Genomic DNA, 19,703 nt, shown 5'->3' with positions numbered 1-19,703 from the left:
CTCATGGCCCCTTCAATTTTTTTCCTCCAATTATTTTTTTCACATGTTGCGCCGGCTAATAATCAATTTCTGTACACACACAGACTGAACTATATGAGAACAAGCAGAAGATAGACGCTTTCTTCCCCTGGCTGTGCAGAGCTGGGAGCTTTTGCTGTCTCTGCTGTGATTGCACTCAATGCATCCACACTGGGAAGAGGCAGGGAGGAGTCTTTGGGTGGAGTGGAGAGCTGAGTGGGTGTGTTAGATACAGCCCTAGAGCCGCAAAGAATTATGGGAGTTGTAGTAACTGAACCCAGGAATTCAGAAGAGAGATTAACCTCATCAGAACTGGAGCCAGCAATGAGGATGTGCTGCTAGAGCACGATAAAAGGTAATATTGCTGAAAAAACATAATAGATGTGTGGAGAGGCACATATTAGCAAGATTTATGAGAAAAAAAATCAGTTTTGTTAACTGGACAACTTCTGTAATTGGTAGCTGGCTCTTAAGCCTATACAGCTTGGAGTAGGACAACATGTATAAAAAGTGATCAAAATATTCATTTGCCTAATAATTCTGCACACAGTGTAATGTTCTCCATATATGATAATATGCTCCATATTGGTATGTATATACTATCATGGGGCCCTTATTCATTTAAAAATTAAAAGATAAAGAAATAATATATATATATATATATATATATACATATATATATATATATATATATATATATATATATATACGCTCTCTACTCTTCTTTTCCCCACTGCAGCTTTCATTGTCGGCACAGTAGGCATTATGGAGTAACGTCATCGCTCCCACCGTCCTGAGCTGTCAGATCTCAAATACAGTGGGAGAATGATGGAGGAGCTGAGCTCTCCCTCTTTCATCATTGCGATCAACTGTATCGTTATCCGTGATGCCAATACAAATGAATGTACAATATAGCATGGGGGGTGCCCTATAGCGACCATGTGGTCTGCCGCCATTGGTGATATGCCTTACATTTTTAAAATTTATAGTAATATTGGAATTTATGTATTCACTAATCACAGTGTGCTGCTGATGCATATGTCTGTATATTGACCACATAGCGGATTTGTACACCAATTCAATAGAAAAGGTTTATGGGTGCTATATTTTCTTTATGGGATTAACGTTCACAAAGTAATAAAAAAAGTCATGTTGTGTTTCTATTTTTTTTTAAATGCAAGAAGTAAGCAGGTGAGCTGGATTACACTCAAGGGTATGACAGGAAATGATATGCACATTCTGTCTGAGGGTGTTGTAGAGTGTTGTAGAGATGATCGGTTGTGAAATGCTTGTGAGCTGATTTAGATCTACAGAATAAATCTTAAATGCCTGGTAACAAAGATGATTTTCCAAGAAGAAAGAGAAAATGACGTCCAAACACAGATATCACAAATGATGGTCAAATAGAAGGCTATGTGATGATTTAGGACGCTATATATAAGTAAGAAAAATAAATACATAAAGGAGGAGGATAAAAAGATAAGACTAAAGGAGAAAAAGATCAAATTCTGTAAAAAAATCATAGGATAACATAGGGCTTGCCAAATTAACAACATATTGAAGCCAGACAGAACAATGTTCTAAGGTTTGTTGTGCTGGGATGGTAGACAAGAATAACACCAATGGATCAGAGAGTTCTCTTTTTAGACACAGCTTATTTTTTGACCACTTTTTCTACTATATCACAGGATGATTTTGCAAGGTGATCATGTAAAATGTTATTGTCGTGCTGTATTTTCAGATTGTTTCTGTTTAGAATGAAAATTAATCCAAACGTTAGGTATTAAGGTTAACATAAGCCTAAGGAAATGTCTTTTGAAAAGCTATATTTTGAATAGCTGTTAAATAGTCTTTATTTAGTGTATTTAAGAATATAATGTACTTATGTTATAACTTTCTATTCTAATATAGCTCTCATATGTCTCCAATACAGTTCCATTCCAGGTCACTAATTTAAATTTAGTCAATCAAGGAAAATCAACCAGTCTCTATGCAGAGTGGACCACCGGTCGCGGAGATGTGGACTCTTTCCAAGTTCTGTTAATACATGAAAATATTGTTATAAAGAATGAGAGTGTTTCTAGTGACACCAATAAATATCAGTTTCACTCTTTAAAGCCAGGAGGACTCTACTCAGTGGTGGTAACAACTCTCAGCGGAGGCATTGCTTCTAGACAATCTTTGGCTGAAGGCAGGACAGGTAAGATGAAACCTGCAGGTCCATGCATTGTACATAGTGTAACAGTTTTCTTATAGTCCAAAAGTGAAGTTGTGAATAAATAATATCTGTAATTTCGTCAAGTCAAATTTTCTTAGTATATCTAATTCCCTTAGACCAGGTGTCTCAAACTTTCTTACCTTCAGAGCGACATTCAGCCCTGAAAGATGGTCATGAGCCATATTCTATGCAAAGAAATTGAAGAAAACCCCTGTGTATAATTTTAAAAGTTAAAATTCCCTAAGTACCCCCTTGTAATGTAATAAAGCTCCAAATGCCCCGTATAAAGCATTAGGGATGATCGCAAATATTCGGCTTCGCGAATATTTTCCGAATAGGTCGCCGATATGCGAATATTCGATGCGCAATGTAAGTCAATGGGAAGCCCGAATAGTTCCAAATAGTTGTTATTCGGGTTTCTTCTAGACTTACATTGCGCATCGAATATTCGCGATTAGTCGAAGAGCGGCGACCTATTCGGAAAATATTTGCGAAGCCGAATATTTGAGGTATTCGGTCATCCCTAGTAATGATGCTTTGAGTATCGTTGTATAAAGTAATAATGGCCTAAGCTCCTCTTATAACGTACTTAGGCCATAAGTACCACTTAATAAAATAATAATGCTTCATATATCCCATTATAATGTAATAAATCCCCAAGTAACACCTAAAAATATAGTAATGACCTGAGTGCAACATCAGTAGGACATCAGACAATGCTCCAGTGGCCCACGAGCAGAACGTACAGGGTTCCACCAATAACTGGTCGTCAGTAGTAAAAAGTGGCTGTAGGCCTATAAGACGGCAGCTGACATCAGTGTGTGGCTCTTGGCAGTGATGGCATTGCCATACGTCACGTGCTGAAATGAGCCACTGGCCTCTGAAAGGCCGGCTGCCATTTTAATAACTGCATCAGTGAGAGGAGCCAGCAAAATGATGTATACTATTCACTATATACATAGCACCTGGGTATAATGGTGGAAATATTAGTGTTATTAGTATTGGGGTTTTTATTTATGATCAGTATTGTACTATTTGGTCACCATGTTGTGGTAATATGTGGTCTGGTTATGGTATGGAAATATTTGTTACCTTTTTTGTGGCATTATTCAGTTACTATGAGGTGGTATTATGTGGTCTGGTCACAGTGTGGTGGTAATTGTCCATTATATGTTAAATTATTTGGTCACCATATGGTGGTAATATTTGGTCTGGTTATGATATGGTGGTATTTGTCCCTTGCATATGGTATTGCTCAATCTCCATCTGGGGGTAATATGTGGTCTGGTCATGGTGTGACGGTATTTGTCCCTTGTATGTGGTAATATTTGTCTTGATATATTGAATTGGATTGTGTATAGAAGTCATTTGTTCTCTCTCATATTAGATAAAGATTCTTTATTTTCATTAGAGATTAAATCCTTGGAAGTTTAACCCTTCCCTGTCCTGTGACTATTACTTGGTGGCAGAGATGCATTTACAGGAGTTCTCCAGTGAAAACAAGTAATCACCTCTCCACAAGATAAGTGATAATTATTGATTAGTGGAGGTCCAACTGCATGGAGAACTTTTATGCGCAATAGAATGGAGCTCATGTCCGATTCGACCACTGATCTATTCATTCCCTCAGTGGCTGCGAGTGCTGTACTTGCCTTTTTCTGGCAACAACAAAGAGGATAAATGGAGCATGTGGTCACACATCTGACCTGCTGCTGCTGCATTTTATCATGGGGATAAAAGTGCCCTGTCATGGGTAAAAGTTTCTTATTTTTCTGATTGGTGCTGTTTCCAATGGTTGGATTAAATCAATTAAACCTGTGGAACGGTGATAATTTGTATTTCACCAAAGAACCTATTTAATGCAAACTACCGTAATTGTATATCGTAGTTATTGTGTGTGCACAGTAGATGTGCAGGAACGCCTGTGTTTTACTGTTGACACTCCACTATAATGGGAATAACGGCTTACAGGTATTTGCATATAGCTGTAGAGTGATCCTTAAAGTCATCTGCTTCTGTGGGCCCCAGAGACCGCAGTCTGACCCTGTAGCCATCCTTTTTTTCAATAAAACTCAGATTTCTTCCTTCTATGGAGTCTGTCAGTTTCTTAATCTGTTGATCAACTTTTTGGTCAGCACCAAACACAGACACTGTTCAGAGAGATTAACTGTTTTCCTTCATCATAAAGCTTCTTTTTATAGAAGGGCCCACAAGTTAATAGTAAGGTTTACGTCACGTGAAGAAGGGACCATGTCATTATTCTTTCATCTTTTTAGGCCTTTATAGGATAGCAAAGCAGTAGAGTACTTCCATGAATTTAATAGAGCATTGTCCTGTATAAAAATCATGATTTTCTTGATAAAGGCTTTTTACAATACCACTGCTTGAGGGAAGTGTCTACTAAAAACTGTCAATAGGTTTGGGAGTTGATTTAGAGTCAATTTTCAACCTGAAAAGGTCCAATTCGCTTATCTTTAATAATATCAGCCCATAGCAGTACCTCACATCTATCTTGCTAGTGTCTTAATCAAAGTAGAGGCCTGTGCCCAATATGGATCCAACCACAAGTCCATCCATCTGGTCCATCAAGAGTCACTCTCATCTCATTAGTTCATAAAACCTTTGAAAAATGTGTCCAGATATTTCCTGACCGAGTCTTGATGTTTCAACTTCTGTCTTGTTCAGTGGTGGTCGTGTTTTAGCCTTCCTTCCTTTGGCCATTTCTGTGAACACTGAACACTTTGTATTTCTGGGCTCTCCAGGGCGGCTGCAAATCTGGAATATAACAGCACTGGAGGATACGGGGTTGCTGGTCATTTTACATTTTATTCTTCTCATATATTTGGAAGTTAATATGCACATTTTTTTCGTAACACGTTTTTTACGACCCTGCTAATTATTTGAACAAAACTTTAATGGTGTGATCACGCCCCCTGTAAGACTTTTAATCATTTTTAGCCTTTTAGAGTCAATTAAATCTCTTTTTTTATTATAATCATAATATGTTTTAGTATTAGAACAAATAATACACAGAAGAACAGGACAATTACCCTGACCTGTATTGGTCCCATTGTTCCGATGTCACCTCCTGCTGTGATTATGTGTCCTCCTTTCTAATGTGCCATATCATAGTGGTAACGAAACGTTACTGTGGGTTATTATGTCACTGTGCATGAAATATGGATGTCATAGCCTCTCAGATTCTGCTAAGTGTTTGCAACAGCTCTTAACATTTATTAGGGTTCTTCACCACTGGACAAGCCTTTATTTATTGCCCCAGTGTGAAGCATAAATAGAAAAGATAGATGCCACTCTGCTTCTATCATGTGTCCTCCACCAGTCTCATGACATAAATCAGGGTTTCCCAACCTGTGGCTTGGGAGCCACATGTGCCTCGCAGTCTCATGATGTGTGGCTTGCGAGTATCTTCTAGCGTGGTGCATAAGCACCAGGTCTATGAAGAGTATGTCTCCAGATGGTGACTTTTTGAGTAGACCCGCACAGAAGAGGGAGTAAAGGAGGAATCTTTGGATCTTGCTATACTGCCTTGGTTTGATTTCTGTGAAAAATATTTGGCTGTCATTATACCAGTAATGGAGGCTCTGGTTGTCACTACTGGGTGGTGGCTGGATGTGGCTCACGACTCGCTTTCAGAGCTGAATGTGGCTCTCAAGGTTAGAAAGGTTGGGGATCTATGACATAAATGTTACATAATGAGTGCAGCCAATAAGTGGCCGGTGAAAGGCTGCAGCCTTCACAATTACGTCCGAGTGGTAAAAACACTGTTCTGTTTTTGTACAATTGTGAAGGCTGCAGCTGAACAGATACCACTGATTGGCAGCACTGGTCATGTAACATATATGTTATGAGGCTGACGGAGGGCACAGGGCTGAGAGGGGGACCTGTCTGACAGCTAAGTATACATTTTTTTTATTATTTATGCAGCACAGGGGGCAATTAACAAACCCTTTAAGAATTTTTAAAGCTTTTACAAAATTCTACTAAGCGTAACTAAGTTTAGGAGCCACAATGTGGCAAACTGGCAAGCCAAAAGGCAATGGGATCACACGAAGCGGAAATGCCAATTAGTGAGAACACGGATTAAGAAAAGACATCCTAGAAAAATGACCAAAAATTACAAACTGCACAGAATATCTTTGAGGAAGAGAAAGGATACAGATTAAGTAAAAAGGCTATGTATGTACAGGAAATTAGTGTTCAGAAAAGAATGAATGTTTAATTATCCAAGATCAGCAAAATTTGAAAGGTTGATACTTATGTGAACTTAATCAAGCGGCTTCCTTCCTTAAGTGATTATGTCCTGTACTTAAGGAACATAGTGAAATACTTTGAAACAATGCCCTATGCATCTGGAGGCATCATACTTAGAGGAGAAGTGATAACGTGTCGCGTACCCACGAGCGGTGTTCCATATACAGCCAGCAGAGGGCACAAGAGATTGACTTTTCCATCATATCATATACTGTATAATACTCTACACTATAGGTACATGATTAAATGTCTTTACATTTCTTTTTCTTCCATAATACTATGGTAAATCTAGTGTAGAGTTAATACTCATACTAAATACTAATTACACCCAAGGTATGGAATGGGCAAATGTAGGGTCTGCCTTGCAAGGTGTATATACCGGTAATACTAAATGGTCATAAAAGTTTTTATATCATGCAGATAATTATGTCGTTCTGTGTCTGAACCAAGATATCGGGTTTATTAATAATAGTAATAGATATAGGATTGATGAACATTCTACATCATTACATAAGTATTTAAGCTTTTTGTAAAGTATCCATATTCTATACAGATTGAATATATTTGCAGCTAATGAAGTCATTGATAAGAGGGAGAGATACTAGATTCATGGGAAAACAGTCTTAGAAATAAAGCCACATCTCACTTTCTAACATTGTGGTTTTTTGTATTATTATTTTTTAGTCAAGGCAAAAACTGTGAATGTGTTTCATGAATTTCTATTTCAGTGCCCTCCAGTGTAAGTGGAATTACAGTCAGTAACAATGGACAGAGTGACTACCTGCGTATTTCTTGGCTACAGGCTTATGGAGATGTAGATACATATGTAGTAACCTTATCCCATAATGGTAATACCCTTCCACCACTCACACTCTCCAAATCCATCCACGAATGTTCCTTCAGTGCATTAATGCCCGGGCGACTATACAATGTGACTGTGACAACTCGGAGTGGAAAGTTTGAAAACTATTCCTTCAGCCAAGAGTGGACAGGTAAATGTATTTAGCTTTTTCTCTACATGTATTTATCAATCTCTAAAAGCCTCATTCATACACACTAGACTAATTTTGGCCGAATCTTCCAATATCGAGATGTTTGACCACTGGTTTAATACATATGGTGGCGCAGGTCAACAGATGGACAGGGAAGATGGTAATCATGCATGTCCAGTGTAACTCTCACATCAATTATCTAGCTATCTAGATCTATATACATATCTACAGTGCCCTGAAAAAGTATTCCTACCCTGTGAAATTTTTCTCATTTTTTCATGTTGTACTCAAAAACGTAAATGTATTTTATTGGGTTTTTATGTCATATACAGATAGGTCCAGAAATATTTGGACAGTGACACAATTTTCACGAGTTGGGCTCTGCATGCCACCACATTGGATTTGAAATGAAACCTCTACAACAGAATTCAAGTGCAGATTGTAACGTTTAATTTGAAGGTTTGAACAAAAATATCTGATAGAAATTGTAGGAATTGTACACATTTCTTTACAAACACTCCACATTTTAGGAGGTCAAAAGTAATTGGACAAATAAACCAAACCCAAACAAAATATTTTTATTTTCAATATTTTGTTGCGAATCCTTTGGAGGCAATCACTGCCTTAAGTCTGGAACCCATGGACATCACCAAACGCTGGGTTTCCTCCTTCTTAATTCTTTGCCAGGCCTTTACAGCCGCAGCCTTCAGGTCTTGCTTGTTTGTGGGTCTTTCCGTCTTAAGTCTGGATTTGAGCAAGTGAAATGCATGCTCAATTGGGTTAAGATCTGATGATTGACTTGGCCATTGCAGAATGTTCCACTTTTTTGCACTCATGAACTCCTGGGTAGCTTTGGCTGTATGCTTGGGGTCATTGTCCATCTGTACTATGAAGCGCCGTCCGATCAACTTTGCGTCATTTGGCTGAATCTGGGCTGAAACTATATCCCGGTACACTTCAGAATTCATCCGGCTACTCTTGTCTGCTGTTATGTCATCAATAAACACAAGTGACCCAGTGCCATTGAAAGCCATGCATGCCCATGCCATCACGTTGCCTCCACCATGTTTTACAGAGGATGTGGTGTGCCTTGGATCATGTGCCGTTCCCTTTCTTCTCCAAACTTTTTTCTTCCCATCATTCTGGTACAGGTTGATCTTGGTCTCATCTGTCCATAGAATACTTTTCCAGAACTGAGCTGGCTTCATGAGGTGTTTTTCAGCAAATTTAACTCTGGCCTGTCTATTTTTGGAATTGATGAATGGTTTGCATCTAGATGTGAATGCTTTGTATTTACTTTCATGGAGTCTTCTCTTTACTGTTGACTTAGAGACAGATACACCTACTTCACTGAGAGTGTTCTGGACTTCAGTTGATGTTGTGAACGGGTTCTTCTTCACCAAAGAAAGTATGCGGCGATCATCCACCACTGTTGTCATCCGTGGACGCCCAGGCCTTTTTGAGTTCCCAAGCTCACCGGTCAATTCCTTTTTTCTCAGAATGTACCCGACGCTTGATTTTGCTACTCCAAGCATGTCTGCTATCTCTCTGATGGATTTTTTTCTTTTTTTTCAGCCTCAGGATGTTCTGCTTCACCTCAATTGAGAGTTCCTTAGACCGCATGTTGTCTGGTCACAGCAACAGCTTCCAAATGCAAAACCACACACCTGTAATCAACCCCAGACCTTTTAACTACTTCATTGATTACAGGTTAACGAGGGAGACGCCTTCAGAGTTAATTGCAAGCCCTTAGAGTCCCTTGTCCAATTACTTTTGGTCCCTTAAAAAAGAGGAGGCTATGTATTACAGAGCTATGATTCCTAAACCCTTTCTCCGATTTGGATGTGAAAACTCTCATATTGCAGCTGGGAGTGTGCACTTTCAGCCCATATTATATATATAATTGTATTTCTGAACATGTTTTTGTAAACAGCTAACATAACAAAACTTGTGTCACTGTCCAAATATTTCTGGACCTAACTGTACTAACACCAAGTAACAAGTATTTGTGAAGTCTAAAGGAAATGATACATTGGTTTTCTATACATTTTGAAAATGTAAAAAATTGAAAATTATGCCGTGCATTTGTACTCAGCCCCCTGTAGTCTGATACCCCTCAATAAATTCCTGTGTGAATAATTGCCTCCAGAAGTCACCTGTCACCTAAATAGTAAATTGAGTCCACCTCTGTGTAATTTTTTCTCACTATAACAACAGGTGCTCTTTGAAGACCTCAGAGTTGAGAACAATACGGATCAAACAGCATAATGAAAACCTAGGAACACACCAGACAGGTGAGGGATAAAGTTCTGGATAAGAGTAAAGCAGGGTTAGGTTTTAAAAAAATATCCCAAGCTCTGAACATCTTACAGAGCACTGTCCAATCCGTCATCCGAAAATGGAAGGGGTATGAAACAACTGCAAACCTATCAAGACAAGGCCGTCCACCTAAACTGACCTAATACTAAGCAAGGAGAGTGCTAATTGCAGAGGCAGCCAAAAGGCTAAAGGTCACTCTGGGGGAGCTGCAGAGATACATAGCTCAGATGATAGAATCTATCTACTGGACAGCTGTCAATCATATACTCCAAAACTCTAACCTTTATGGACAGTGGCAAGACGAAAGACATTTTTAAAGTAAGTAATAAGAAGTCCCATTTGCAGTTTGCAAAAAGCCATGTAGGAAACAAGTTAGATTTCATCTCATCTGGTCAGATGAGATGAAAGAAGGACTTTTTGGGCTAAATGCAAATTACTATATGTGGCAGAAAACTAACACTGCACATTACCTGAAAACATCATCCCCACCATCAAACATGGTGGTGGAAGCATCATACTGTAGAATATTGTTCTACAGCAGGGTCAGGAAAGCTGTTGAGCTAATACAATGCAATACAAGAAAACCTGTTAGAGGCTGAAAAACACTTCAGACTGTCCAGCAGGACAACAAACCTTAAAAAAGGGGCAGACATATCATTGGTGCAATCTGTGCAGCTGTACAAAGGCCCAGAAGGTTAGGTGGCCCATTTCTACATTCAAAGTCAGTTAAATTGTGCATTTTGATGAGTTATTGGAATGCAAAGGGCTCATGTACTGTTTTTGCACAAGGTACTTTTTCCAGCTGTGTCTGCCAGTGCCCTAAACATACTGCTAAACTACAAAGGAATGGATTGGATCATAGCATATTCATGTGTTTGAATGACAAAGTCTAAACCTAAATCTCATGGACCTGTGGCAAGACTTGAAAATTGCTGTTCACAGTCGCTCTCCATCTAATCTCACTGAACTAGAGCTATTTTGCAAAGAAGAATGGGCAAACCCCAAAAGACTTGCTGCAGTCAAATTTTCAGGGTTTTTTTTATGTTTAAAAATCCATGTATTATTTCCTTTACACTTCACAAATACTACTTAGTGATAAAATCCCAATAAAATACATTTGCATTTGTGAGTATAACATGAACAAATGTGGAAAAGTTTGTGGGGTATGAATATGTTTTCAAGGCACTGTACATCTATATGATATTTCTTAAATATAGTAAACTTCAACTTTGACCCTTTGTGCACTATGATATCAAGATGCAGCAAGCCTTAATTTACCATTTGCAATGGCTTGTATTAAACAGTAAATATAATTGTAATCTTTAATTCGGAAATTAATAGTATATATGAAAAGAAGCAACTTTGTAATATATCTTATCAGAGAAATTTGCTTCTTTTTCCTCCTGGACTGATTGATCAATCTCTATTAATTGATAGTGTAAGGAGAAGGAGGAGGTAGGAGCTAGAGGGAGACAAATACATGTGTCTGCAGGTTTTCTTTAATTGACAGTTCCACTTTACGAGACAGGTTAAGGTTTACTACACCATGTTATATAATGTGCTAATTGTCCACTTATTAATATATCTATGCATTCATCTACCTCTGCCTCTGCTAAGTAGAGATAGATAGATAGATAGATAGATAGATAGATAGATAGATAGCTAGCTAGATAGATAGATAGATAGATAGATAGATAGATAGATAAATAGATTGATGCATATATAGAAAGATAGATAGATGGATGGATGGATGGATGGATGGATGGATGGATGGATGGATGGATGGATGGATGGGTGGATGGATGGATGGATGGATGGATGGATAGATAGATAGATGGATGCATATATAGATAGATAAATAGATAGATAGATAGATAGATGGATGCATAGATAGATAGATAGATAGATAGATAGATAGATGGATGATGGATGGATGGATAGATAGATAGATAGATGGATATATAGAGATAGATAGATAGATAGATAGATAGATAGAATGGGCGGCATGGTGGCTCAGTGGTTAGCACTGCAGTCTTGCAGGTCCTGGGTTTGAATCCCACCAAGGACACCATCTGCAAAGGAGTTTGTAGGTTCTCCCCGTGTTTGCATGCGTTTCCTCCGGGTTCTCCGGTTTCCTCCCACACTGCAAAGACATACAGATAGGGAATTTAGATTGTGAGCCCCAATGGGGACAGTGTTCCTGATGTATGTAAAGCGCTGCGGAATATGTTAGCGCTATATAAAAATAAAAATGTATTTATTTATAGGGAGGTTGTTGTAAACATCTTGGAGAACTAACCACAGATCTTCAGTGGATGTAGACTTAAGACTGCTTTACACGCTGCAACATCGCTAACGATATATCATCGGGGGTCACGTCGTTAGTGACGCACATCCGGCGCCGGTAGCGACATTGCAGCGTGTAACACCAAGGAGCAACGATCGCAAAATTGTTCAAAAACAGTGGTCGTTGATACGTCGCTCCTTTCCTTAATATTGCTGCTGCCACAGGTACGATATTGTTCGTTGTTCCTGCGACAGCACACATCGCTATGTGTGACACCGCGGGAGCGCCGAACATCTCCTTACCTGCGTCCACCGGCAATGCGGAAGGAAGGAGGTGGGTGGGATGTTACGTCCCACTCATCTCCGCCCCTCCGCTTCTATTGGCCGGCCGCTTAGTGACGCCGCAGTGACATCGCTATGACGCCGAACGCACCTCCCCCTTGAGGGAGGGATTGTTTGGCGGTCACAGCAACGTCACTGACAAGGTATGTGAGTGTGACGCTGCCGTAGCGATAATGTTCGCTACGGCAGCGAGCACCAAATGTCGCACGAACGATGGGGGCGGGTGCTATCGCGCTCGACATCGCTAGCTAGCGATGTCGCAGCGTGTAAAGCACCCTTTACTCCTTCTGATTATCAGTTTGTTGACATCCGCATTGCTAATTACAGGACACATCTTAGTTTAACATGTCCATATTGTCAAATTCTTTACAAACTTTTCTAGCGGGACCATGTTTTTTCATTAATTCGTTATTTACAATTTTTCTGTTGACCCACAATTTAAAAGCAATGTATGATTTTGTCATTTCAGTGAATTTTGTTGGTATAACACAACTAGTAGATATACCTACTGAGGCAGTGTAATCACTATATTGTATATATTCTGTGTATTTTTAGTTCCCTCTGCTGTTCAGGGGCTAACAGTGAGCAATGCAGGAAGAAGTGACTACCTCAAAGTGTCCTGGCATCATGCTGTTGGAGATTTCGACCAGTATAAAGTGACCATTAAAAACAACAACAACTTCATAAACACTACATCGGTCAGCAAGTTACAAAATGAATGCGTATTCTCCAAGCTAGTGCCAGGCCGGCTGTATAGTTTAACTGTAAGCACTGAAAGTGGAAAATATGAGACCAGTGCTATGACCAGTGGCAGAACATGTAAGTATCATAAGGTGTTTCTTACGTTTTCCATCTATGTTAATGTTCTATAACTTAAACATGTCCATCTCCTACTAGTCCCAGAAGCTGTGAAGAAGCTGACACTTGCAAGAAGAGGCAGTGAGGAGCTCCATGTTACATGGTCAAGAGCTGATGGAGATGTTGATCGCTATGAGATCCAGCTACTATACAATGACATGAGTGTTCTCCCATTAATTACATTAAGTAACACGGCTTCTGAATACCACTTCACCTCTCTCACTCCTGGTCGCCTGTACAAGATCGTTGTCTTGACATTTAGCGGTGATGCACAGAGATCAACCTTTGTAGAGGGGTTAACAGGTAGGAAACTATCACACACGTATATTGAGATGTGTTGCATTGTAAATATGGTATGTAGTGAAGATGAGGGACAAAAGTACAAAAAAGTCATCCACTAGTCAGTCAAAAAAGCGAAGGAAAGCTGTGGACATACATGCTCCTCTGTTGAATTGAAGTTTCAGAGGTAATGTTGGGTGGTCATCATTGAGTTCTCCAGAGCAGCAGCTGTTCTTTCATGCAGATCTCCAGCTAAAAGAGGGGCAAATCATGTTAGGGTAACTTCACCCAAAGTCCAGGTTCACATCCATTATATCAATTATGTTTGACCAGTTGTTTCCGGAGTTGGATGCAACTGATAACGAAGTTCAGCACTTTGACCATTGATCCAGAGTCCTTAGCCAGACAGAAAACATGCTGCATTCAAGGTTTTTTGTATCTAGCCCCTCAACCAGTTAGGTGCAACAACTGATGTGCCAGATACAATAAACAATATCATAGAAAAAATTGGATTAGTTCTGGCATCAATTTCCATCCTTTGTTAACCTTCAGATATAGAAGAACAAGGCCTTGAACATGCATATGCTATAAAACCGTTATGAATAGTCTTACAGAAATTCATGGGTTATCCCTTTAACAAGAATAAAAGTTTGCCATTTTTAAGTAACATTAAAAAGCTTCAACCACTTCAGGAGCAATAGGTATAAAAAGTAGATCAAACAGAACAAAGACATCACACAAATGAATAATTAAAAAGCAAAAACTGACAACACAGTTCGTCCATCATGTATATACAAAGAAATATTGAACTGAGCTGTCATTTCTTTTCTTTAGTTCCCAGCGCAGCTAAGAATGTCTACATTTCTCCAAATGGAATGACTAACAGTCTCATTGTGAAGTGGACATCTGGTGGTGGAGATGTAGATTCATACATGGTGACAATCTTCCGTCAGAACTACCAGATAGAAACTCAAACTATATCCAAGAACATCTATGAACATTATGAACATACCTTCAACAACCTGGTTCCAGGAGAACAGTACAAGATTGTAGTACAGACAAATAGTGGAAGTTTAAGCAAAAACATGACATCTTATGGACGAACAAGTAGGACTTTACTTCTAGAGAGTCATAAATGTTATAATAGAAGGGAATGTTTGAAGGTCCTTAAACTGATATGTTTGATTGTCTTCCAGTGCCTTCTATGGTTCAAAAGTTGTGGGCAGATAATGAATACAACAGTCATCTATTGGTGGTCAACTGGCAAAGTGCAGCAGGCATCGCGGACAGATATGATCTTCTTCTACTTACTAATCAAGGAGCTCTAATAACTAATAAGTCTGTGCTAGCAACAGCAAAATCACACAAATTTGAAGACCTAGTCCCTGGAAAAAAATACAAGATCCAGATGTTGACAGTCAGCAGTGGTCTATTCAGCAAAGCTGCACAGACTGAAGGACAAACAGGTACCAGAATTGGCAAGAGAGCAAGTCCAAGCACGTAAAGGGGTTGTGCCATAAATTTCATTTATTACCAATGTATGACCTGATCACCAAGAATCCATCTGTTAAGATCACAACCGATCCCAGATACTGGAGGCACAGTCCCTTTGTAACTTGAATAGTAGGGAACATGGAAACCCATATTTCTATAAAGAGGGAAAGGAGCAGTGGTTGCCTAAGCTCACTGTGGCTCCATTAAAACAGAGGACTTTCTGGTGACTAGTGGGGATCCCAAAACTTGGACACAGAGAGATGAGAGATTTATCATCCATCCCATGGATTGGTGAAATAATTTTTAAGGGACAACTCCTTAAAGGAATCTATAATCAGGTTTTTGTTACAAAATCTGAAAGCAGCATAATGTAGAAACAGAGACCCTGATTCGAGCGATGTGTCACTTACTGGGCTGCTTGCTGTAATTTTCATAATATGCCTGTTTTATCAAAGGGAAATCATCACCAGAGGACTAGTAAACCTGCTGCTATGTAACCCCGCCCCACCACTGATTGACAGAATTCTGTTTTCTACAGTGTACACAGAGAGTTATCAGTAATTCGTCATTCGTGGAGGCTTTTTATAGACAGCTCAGCATTCAGAGAACTGGTAGATCTACAGCAGATAAATCTACGCTCAAAACTGCAGCAAGCAGCTCAGTAAGTGATAGATCACTGGAATCAGGGTCTCTGTCCCTACATCATGTTGCTCTCACGTGAGCTAGGAAAAACCTGGTGATAACATTGATTGGACTAAAATGAAAAATATCTTGGGACCTTAATGTTAAATTTGAATAAGCTAATATTATGCAGACTTGTCACTAGACTAAAATAAGGTTTTATTGAGAACAAGAGCCTAGTGGTACACGTTTGGCTACAAATCTAGCACTAGATGAGGGATCCTTCTGCTGGACCCTTGGGCACATTATTGATACAGAGCCTATACATTTTTTTACAATTAGCCTGAAATTTAAAAATATCTTGGGGCCTTGTCATTATTCTACATAAGGAACTACACTGGAATCTGCTAATTAGACTACAGGAAATTTTATAGGTTTTTGTTTTACAATTCATATGTTATGACACATCCCATAAATCCATCATAAATACTGTTTCTACTCAAATATTCCAAGAGTGAATTTACTATAAGAATATTTAAAATCTTAAAGGGGTTTTGTTACTGTTATGAATGATGGAATATCACTAGGCTATGGTATCAGTTGTTACTAGGACTCCCCTGGTTCCTAGATCAAAGGGAACCTGTCAGGTTATGCCCTCCAACCTGGCAGCACTCATATCTGTGTGCCAAAATTCCCTCCTTAACCAGTCCTGTATAACGCTATTCACTAATATTAATGTTTTAAAAAAACAACTTATAACCTTTCTTTCCCTATGCTAGTTAGATTGTTGACTAGTCGCAGGGGTGTTGTTTGACTAGTCGGCCCTTTTGCTATGTTATTGCCCATGTGGGACTGATAACATGATTTCCACGAGTCGGCATCTCTGTCAACTCCTGGAAATCTTGCGCATGCGTATGGCTCATTTCAGAAGCCGAGTGTATGCTTCATGACTTCATTAGGCGCACTGTGCATGACCGGAAGTTCAGAAGACGGCTCACGTACGCGTCTTCTAGTCAAGGTCTTAATTAGCACAGGGACAGCAAGGTTTATAAGAAATTATTTTAAACATTCATATTGGTGGATAGCTTTGTACAGGGCTGGATAGGGAGGGAATTTAGACACACATGTATCAATGCTGCCGGGTTGGAAAGCATAGGGGTGACAGGTTCCCTTTAATAGGCTACATGACTAATTTAGCTGCGTAGACTAATTTTCTACTCACTGCTATACTGGGAGGTGTAGCACAACTTAATATAGGATGGGAAGGGGTTCAAAGAAATCTGCCAATAGAGTAGATTATTGTAAAGCCCCTTTAACATCAGTTGGCTCATCAGCGTATACAAAAATTCATTAATGACACTAATGGAAACTTTGTAGTTGTAAGAGTGAATAAACTTCACAATTAGAATAATAAAGTTATTTCTGTATTCTATTTATCATGTTTTATGTTTTAGTCCCTGCTGCAGTGACTGGTCTCAAAATCACAGGGAACAGCACAGACAGTCTGTCATTCACGTGGACAAGCGCAGAGGGAGAGCTGGAATCCTACGATATCTTCCTATACAATCCAGACAACACTCTACATGACCGGAAGCCCGGCGTACCAAGTCTCACCCAGAGCTCATTTCAAGGGTTGCTGCCAGGTCGCCTCTATAAAATAGTCATCGTAACTCACAGTGGATCACTGACAAATGAGTCCTCAATCCATGGAAGAACAGGTAATGATGAAATATATCATACTGCTGATGCTACACCATTTTATTGTACCCGGTATTATAGTAATTATAGGAAACCTATAGCAGCAAATACATCACCTCTAAGACCGGTATTTCACATCTCATGTATTAAGTTGAAGGCTGTGTCAATTGACTTAAAACCTCATTTTTATGGCTGAATACATTCAGCGCTTGCAGCATAAACCAAGTAATCTATGTAAATTATAATAGGCTGGATGAGGCAATAAAATGGAAAAACTGTGTCTTCCAGCAACAAGTCAGTGACAGTCTGTAACTTATTTGGCAAGAAAACAATGTAATGTTGTATTGTGAGAATTCAATTTTATGAGCCTCTTAGCTTCATGCTGATATCTGAATTGCGCTTCTTTCCATTTTCTTCTATTACAAACCACTTATACACCGCTAGTATAAACAGGTTAATAGTGAAGTTCAGGAAGCACTTTGTTAGCGGGGCCTTGACGTAGACTCAATGCTAATGATCCTGTCCCTTTCTTTCTGGAAGGGGAGCATAGCATTAACAATTTTGTTGGATATGAATTTTCATTATTGCTGTTGGGGTTTTCAATTACAGTTCCAGCCCCAGTGAGTAATCTGCAAGCAGCAAACCGAAATACATCTGACAGTTTGTGGTTTACATGGACCCCAGCGCTGGGAGATGTGAATATGTATGAGCTGACACTCTATAACCCTAATGGTACACAGAAAGAACGGTTGCAAGCCAATATCCTTGGAGAATATCATTTCCAAAATTTGGTTCCAGGACGCCTGTACAAGCTGGTGATAGTGACACAAAGTGGTGACCTGGTCAATAAAGTGACGGCAGAGGCCAGAACAGGTATGATGCTCTTGTCAAGATCGCTTTCCTTTATTTGGATCAAGGCTAGATAATGATTTTGGACTCACTTAATATTTGCATACTAGCCGCATCCATAGGAAGACATAGCCCGACACCTCAGGACAGTTGAACTGCAATATACTTGGAAGGGGACAATGGAGTCTGGTAATGGACATTTAATCTCTGCCACTTGTATTGGAGTCTGTCAAGTAAAAATTGCGCAAGCCACATTACAGATCAGATGTATTACACACAATTTGAGATATGTGACCTACTTGACATCTAAAATCATATCCAGTACTGGACTTAAAAAGCAAGTTCTCTATAAATCAAGGATTTTTTTTAGTACTAAATGGTTGCCCTTCTTTTACAGCTCCACAGCCACCAAATTCAGTGTCTTTTACTGATGTGAAGAATACATCCGTGTCCATAACTTGGCTGGGCCCCCCAGACTGGACGGACTATGATGACTTTGAGCTGCAGTGGACACCTACAGACCCACTAGTGGTGTTTAATCCTTATACCATTGGCAAATCTAATGGAAGAATCATCACTGGCCTTCGACCTGGGCGTCTCTATAAATTCAGTGTAAAGAGTGTCAGTGGCAACGTTAAGAAGACTCTGAGCTTGCCTATTACAGGAACAGTGAGAACAAGTAAGATATTTCATTATATTTGGGATATTTTCTGGTACTTCTTAGTGTCAAATTAAAATGATAGTATGTTTTACTTTTATGGGTAATAATTTAGGATCAATAGTTCAAAACTAAGAATACTGCATATATATATATATATATACTTGCCTCTATCTTGACTTAAACTTTCATAGTGTTTAAGGTTGAAGGTAGACGTAAGTAGATCAAGTTCAACCTATAGCCTAACATGTTAATCCAGAGGAAGGCAAAACCTCCATGGGACAGACACTAAGCTCCATATCAGGGAAATATTCCTTCTTCTAGTTCCCTGGATATGTCTATATACGTAACTAGGTGAATGAGATAATGTGAAAGGCATTTAGGCCATAAGCGAGAACTCAATCAAGACTCTAACTCTTCTTTACAGAACCTGATAAAATTCAACATCTTCATTGTCGACCTCAGAATTCCACTGCCATTTCTTGTTCGTGGACACCTCCAGATTCTGATTTTGATGGATATACCATTGAATATAAAAAGAACGGATCTGATGTTGTGGAATACTCCAAAAGAACTGAGAAACATAAATCAACCCTTACCATCATGCAGCTTGAGCCACATAAAAGATATGTTGTATCTATCAAAGTGCATTCTGCTGACATGATAAGCCAGGTGGTAGAAGAAAGTACCATAACCATGATAGATCGTAAGTATTGACAGCAGAAGAAATCCCAACAACATCACATTTATTCATTTTCTACAATCAAAAACACTGTAGTAACATTAGTATTATATGTAG

General features: G+C 39.2%; 1 protein-coding gene across 2 annotated transcripts in view; it reads left to right on the top strand.

The window, feature by feature from the left end:
* The window catches only part of PTPRB (protein tyrosine phosphatase receptor type B), a 177,564-nt gene that overhangs the window by 98,689 nt on the left and 59,172 nt on the right, over positions 1 to 19,703 (top strand). For both annotated transcript variants that reach the window (XM_075344888.1, XM_075344889.1), the window contains 10 exons: positions 1,952 to 2,218; positions 7,237 to 7,500; positions 13,003 to 13,266; positions 13,345 to 13,608; positions 14,419 to 14,691; positions 14,781 to 15,050; positions 17,154 to 17,417; positions 18,007 to 18,270; positions 18,644 to 18,925; positions 19,332 to 19,610. In XM_075344888.1, the coding sequence (XP_075201003.1) occupies positions 1,952 to 2,218; positions 7,237 to 7,500; positions 13,003 to 13,266; positions 13,345 to 13,608; positions 14,419 to 14,691; positions 14,781 to 15,050; positions 17,154 to 17,417; positions 18,007 to 18,270; positions 18,644 to 18,925; positions 19,332 to 19,610 (2,691 nt within the window). The remainder of the gene's footprint in view (positions 1 to 1,951; positions 2,219 to 7,236; positions 7,501 to 13,002; positions 13,267 to 13,344; positions 13,609 to 14,418; positions 14,692 to 14,780; positions 15,051 to 17,153; positions 17,418 to 18,006; positions 18,271 to 18,643; positions 18,926 to 19,331; positions 19,611 to 19,703) is intronic.

The sequence above is a fragment of the Anomaloglossus baeobatrachus genome, chromosome 4 (genome assembly GCF_048569485.1).
Source record: "Anomaloglossus baeobatrachus isolate aAnoBae1 chromosome 4, aAnoBae1.hap1, whole genome shotgun sequence".
Lineage (NCBI taxonomy): Eukaryota > Metazoa > Chordata > Amphibia > Anura > Aromobatidae > Anomaloglossus > Anomaloglossus baeobatrachus.
Note: the sequence above shows the minus strand (reverse complement) of the source record. Positions and strands in the feature narration are given on the sequence as shown.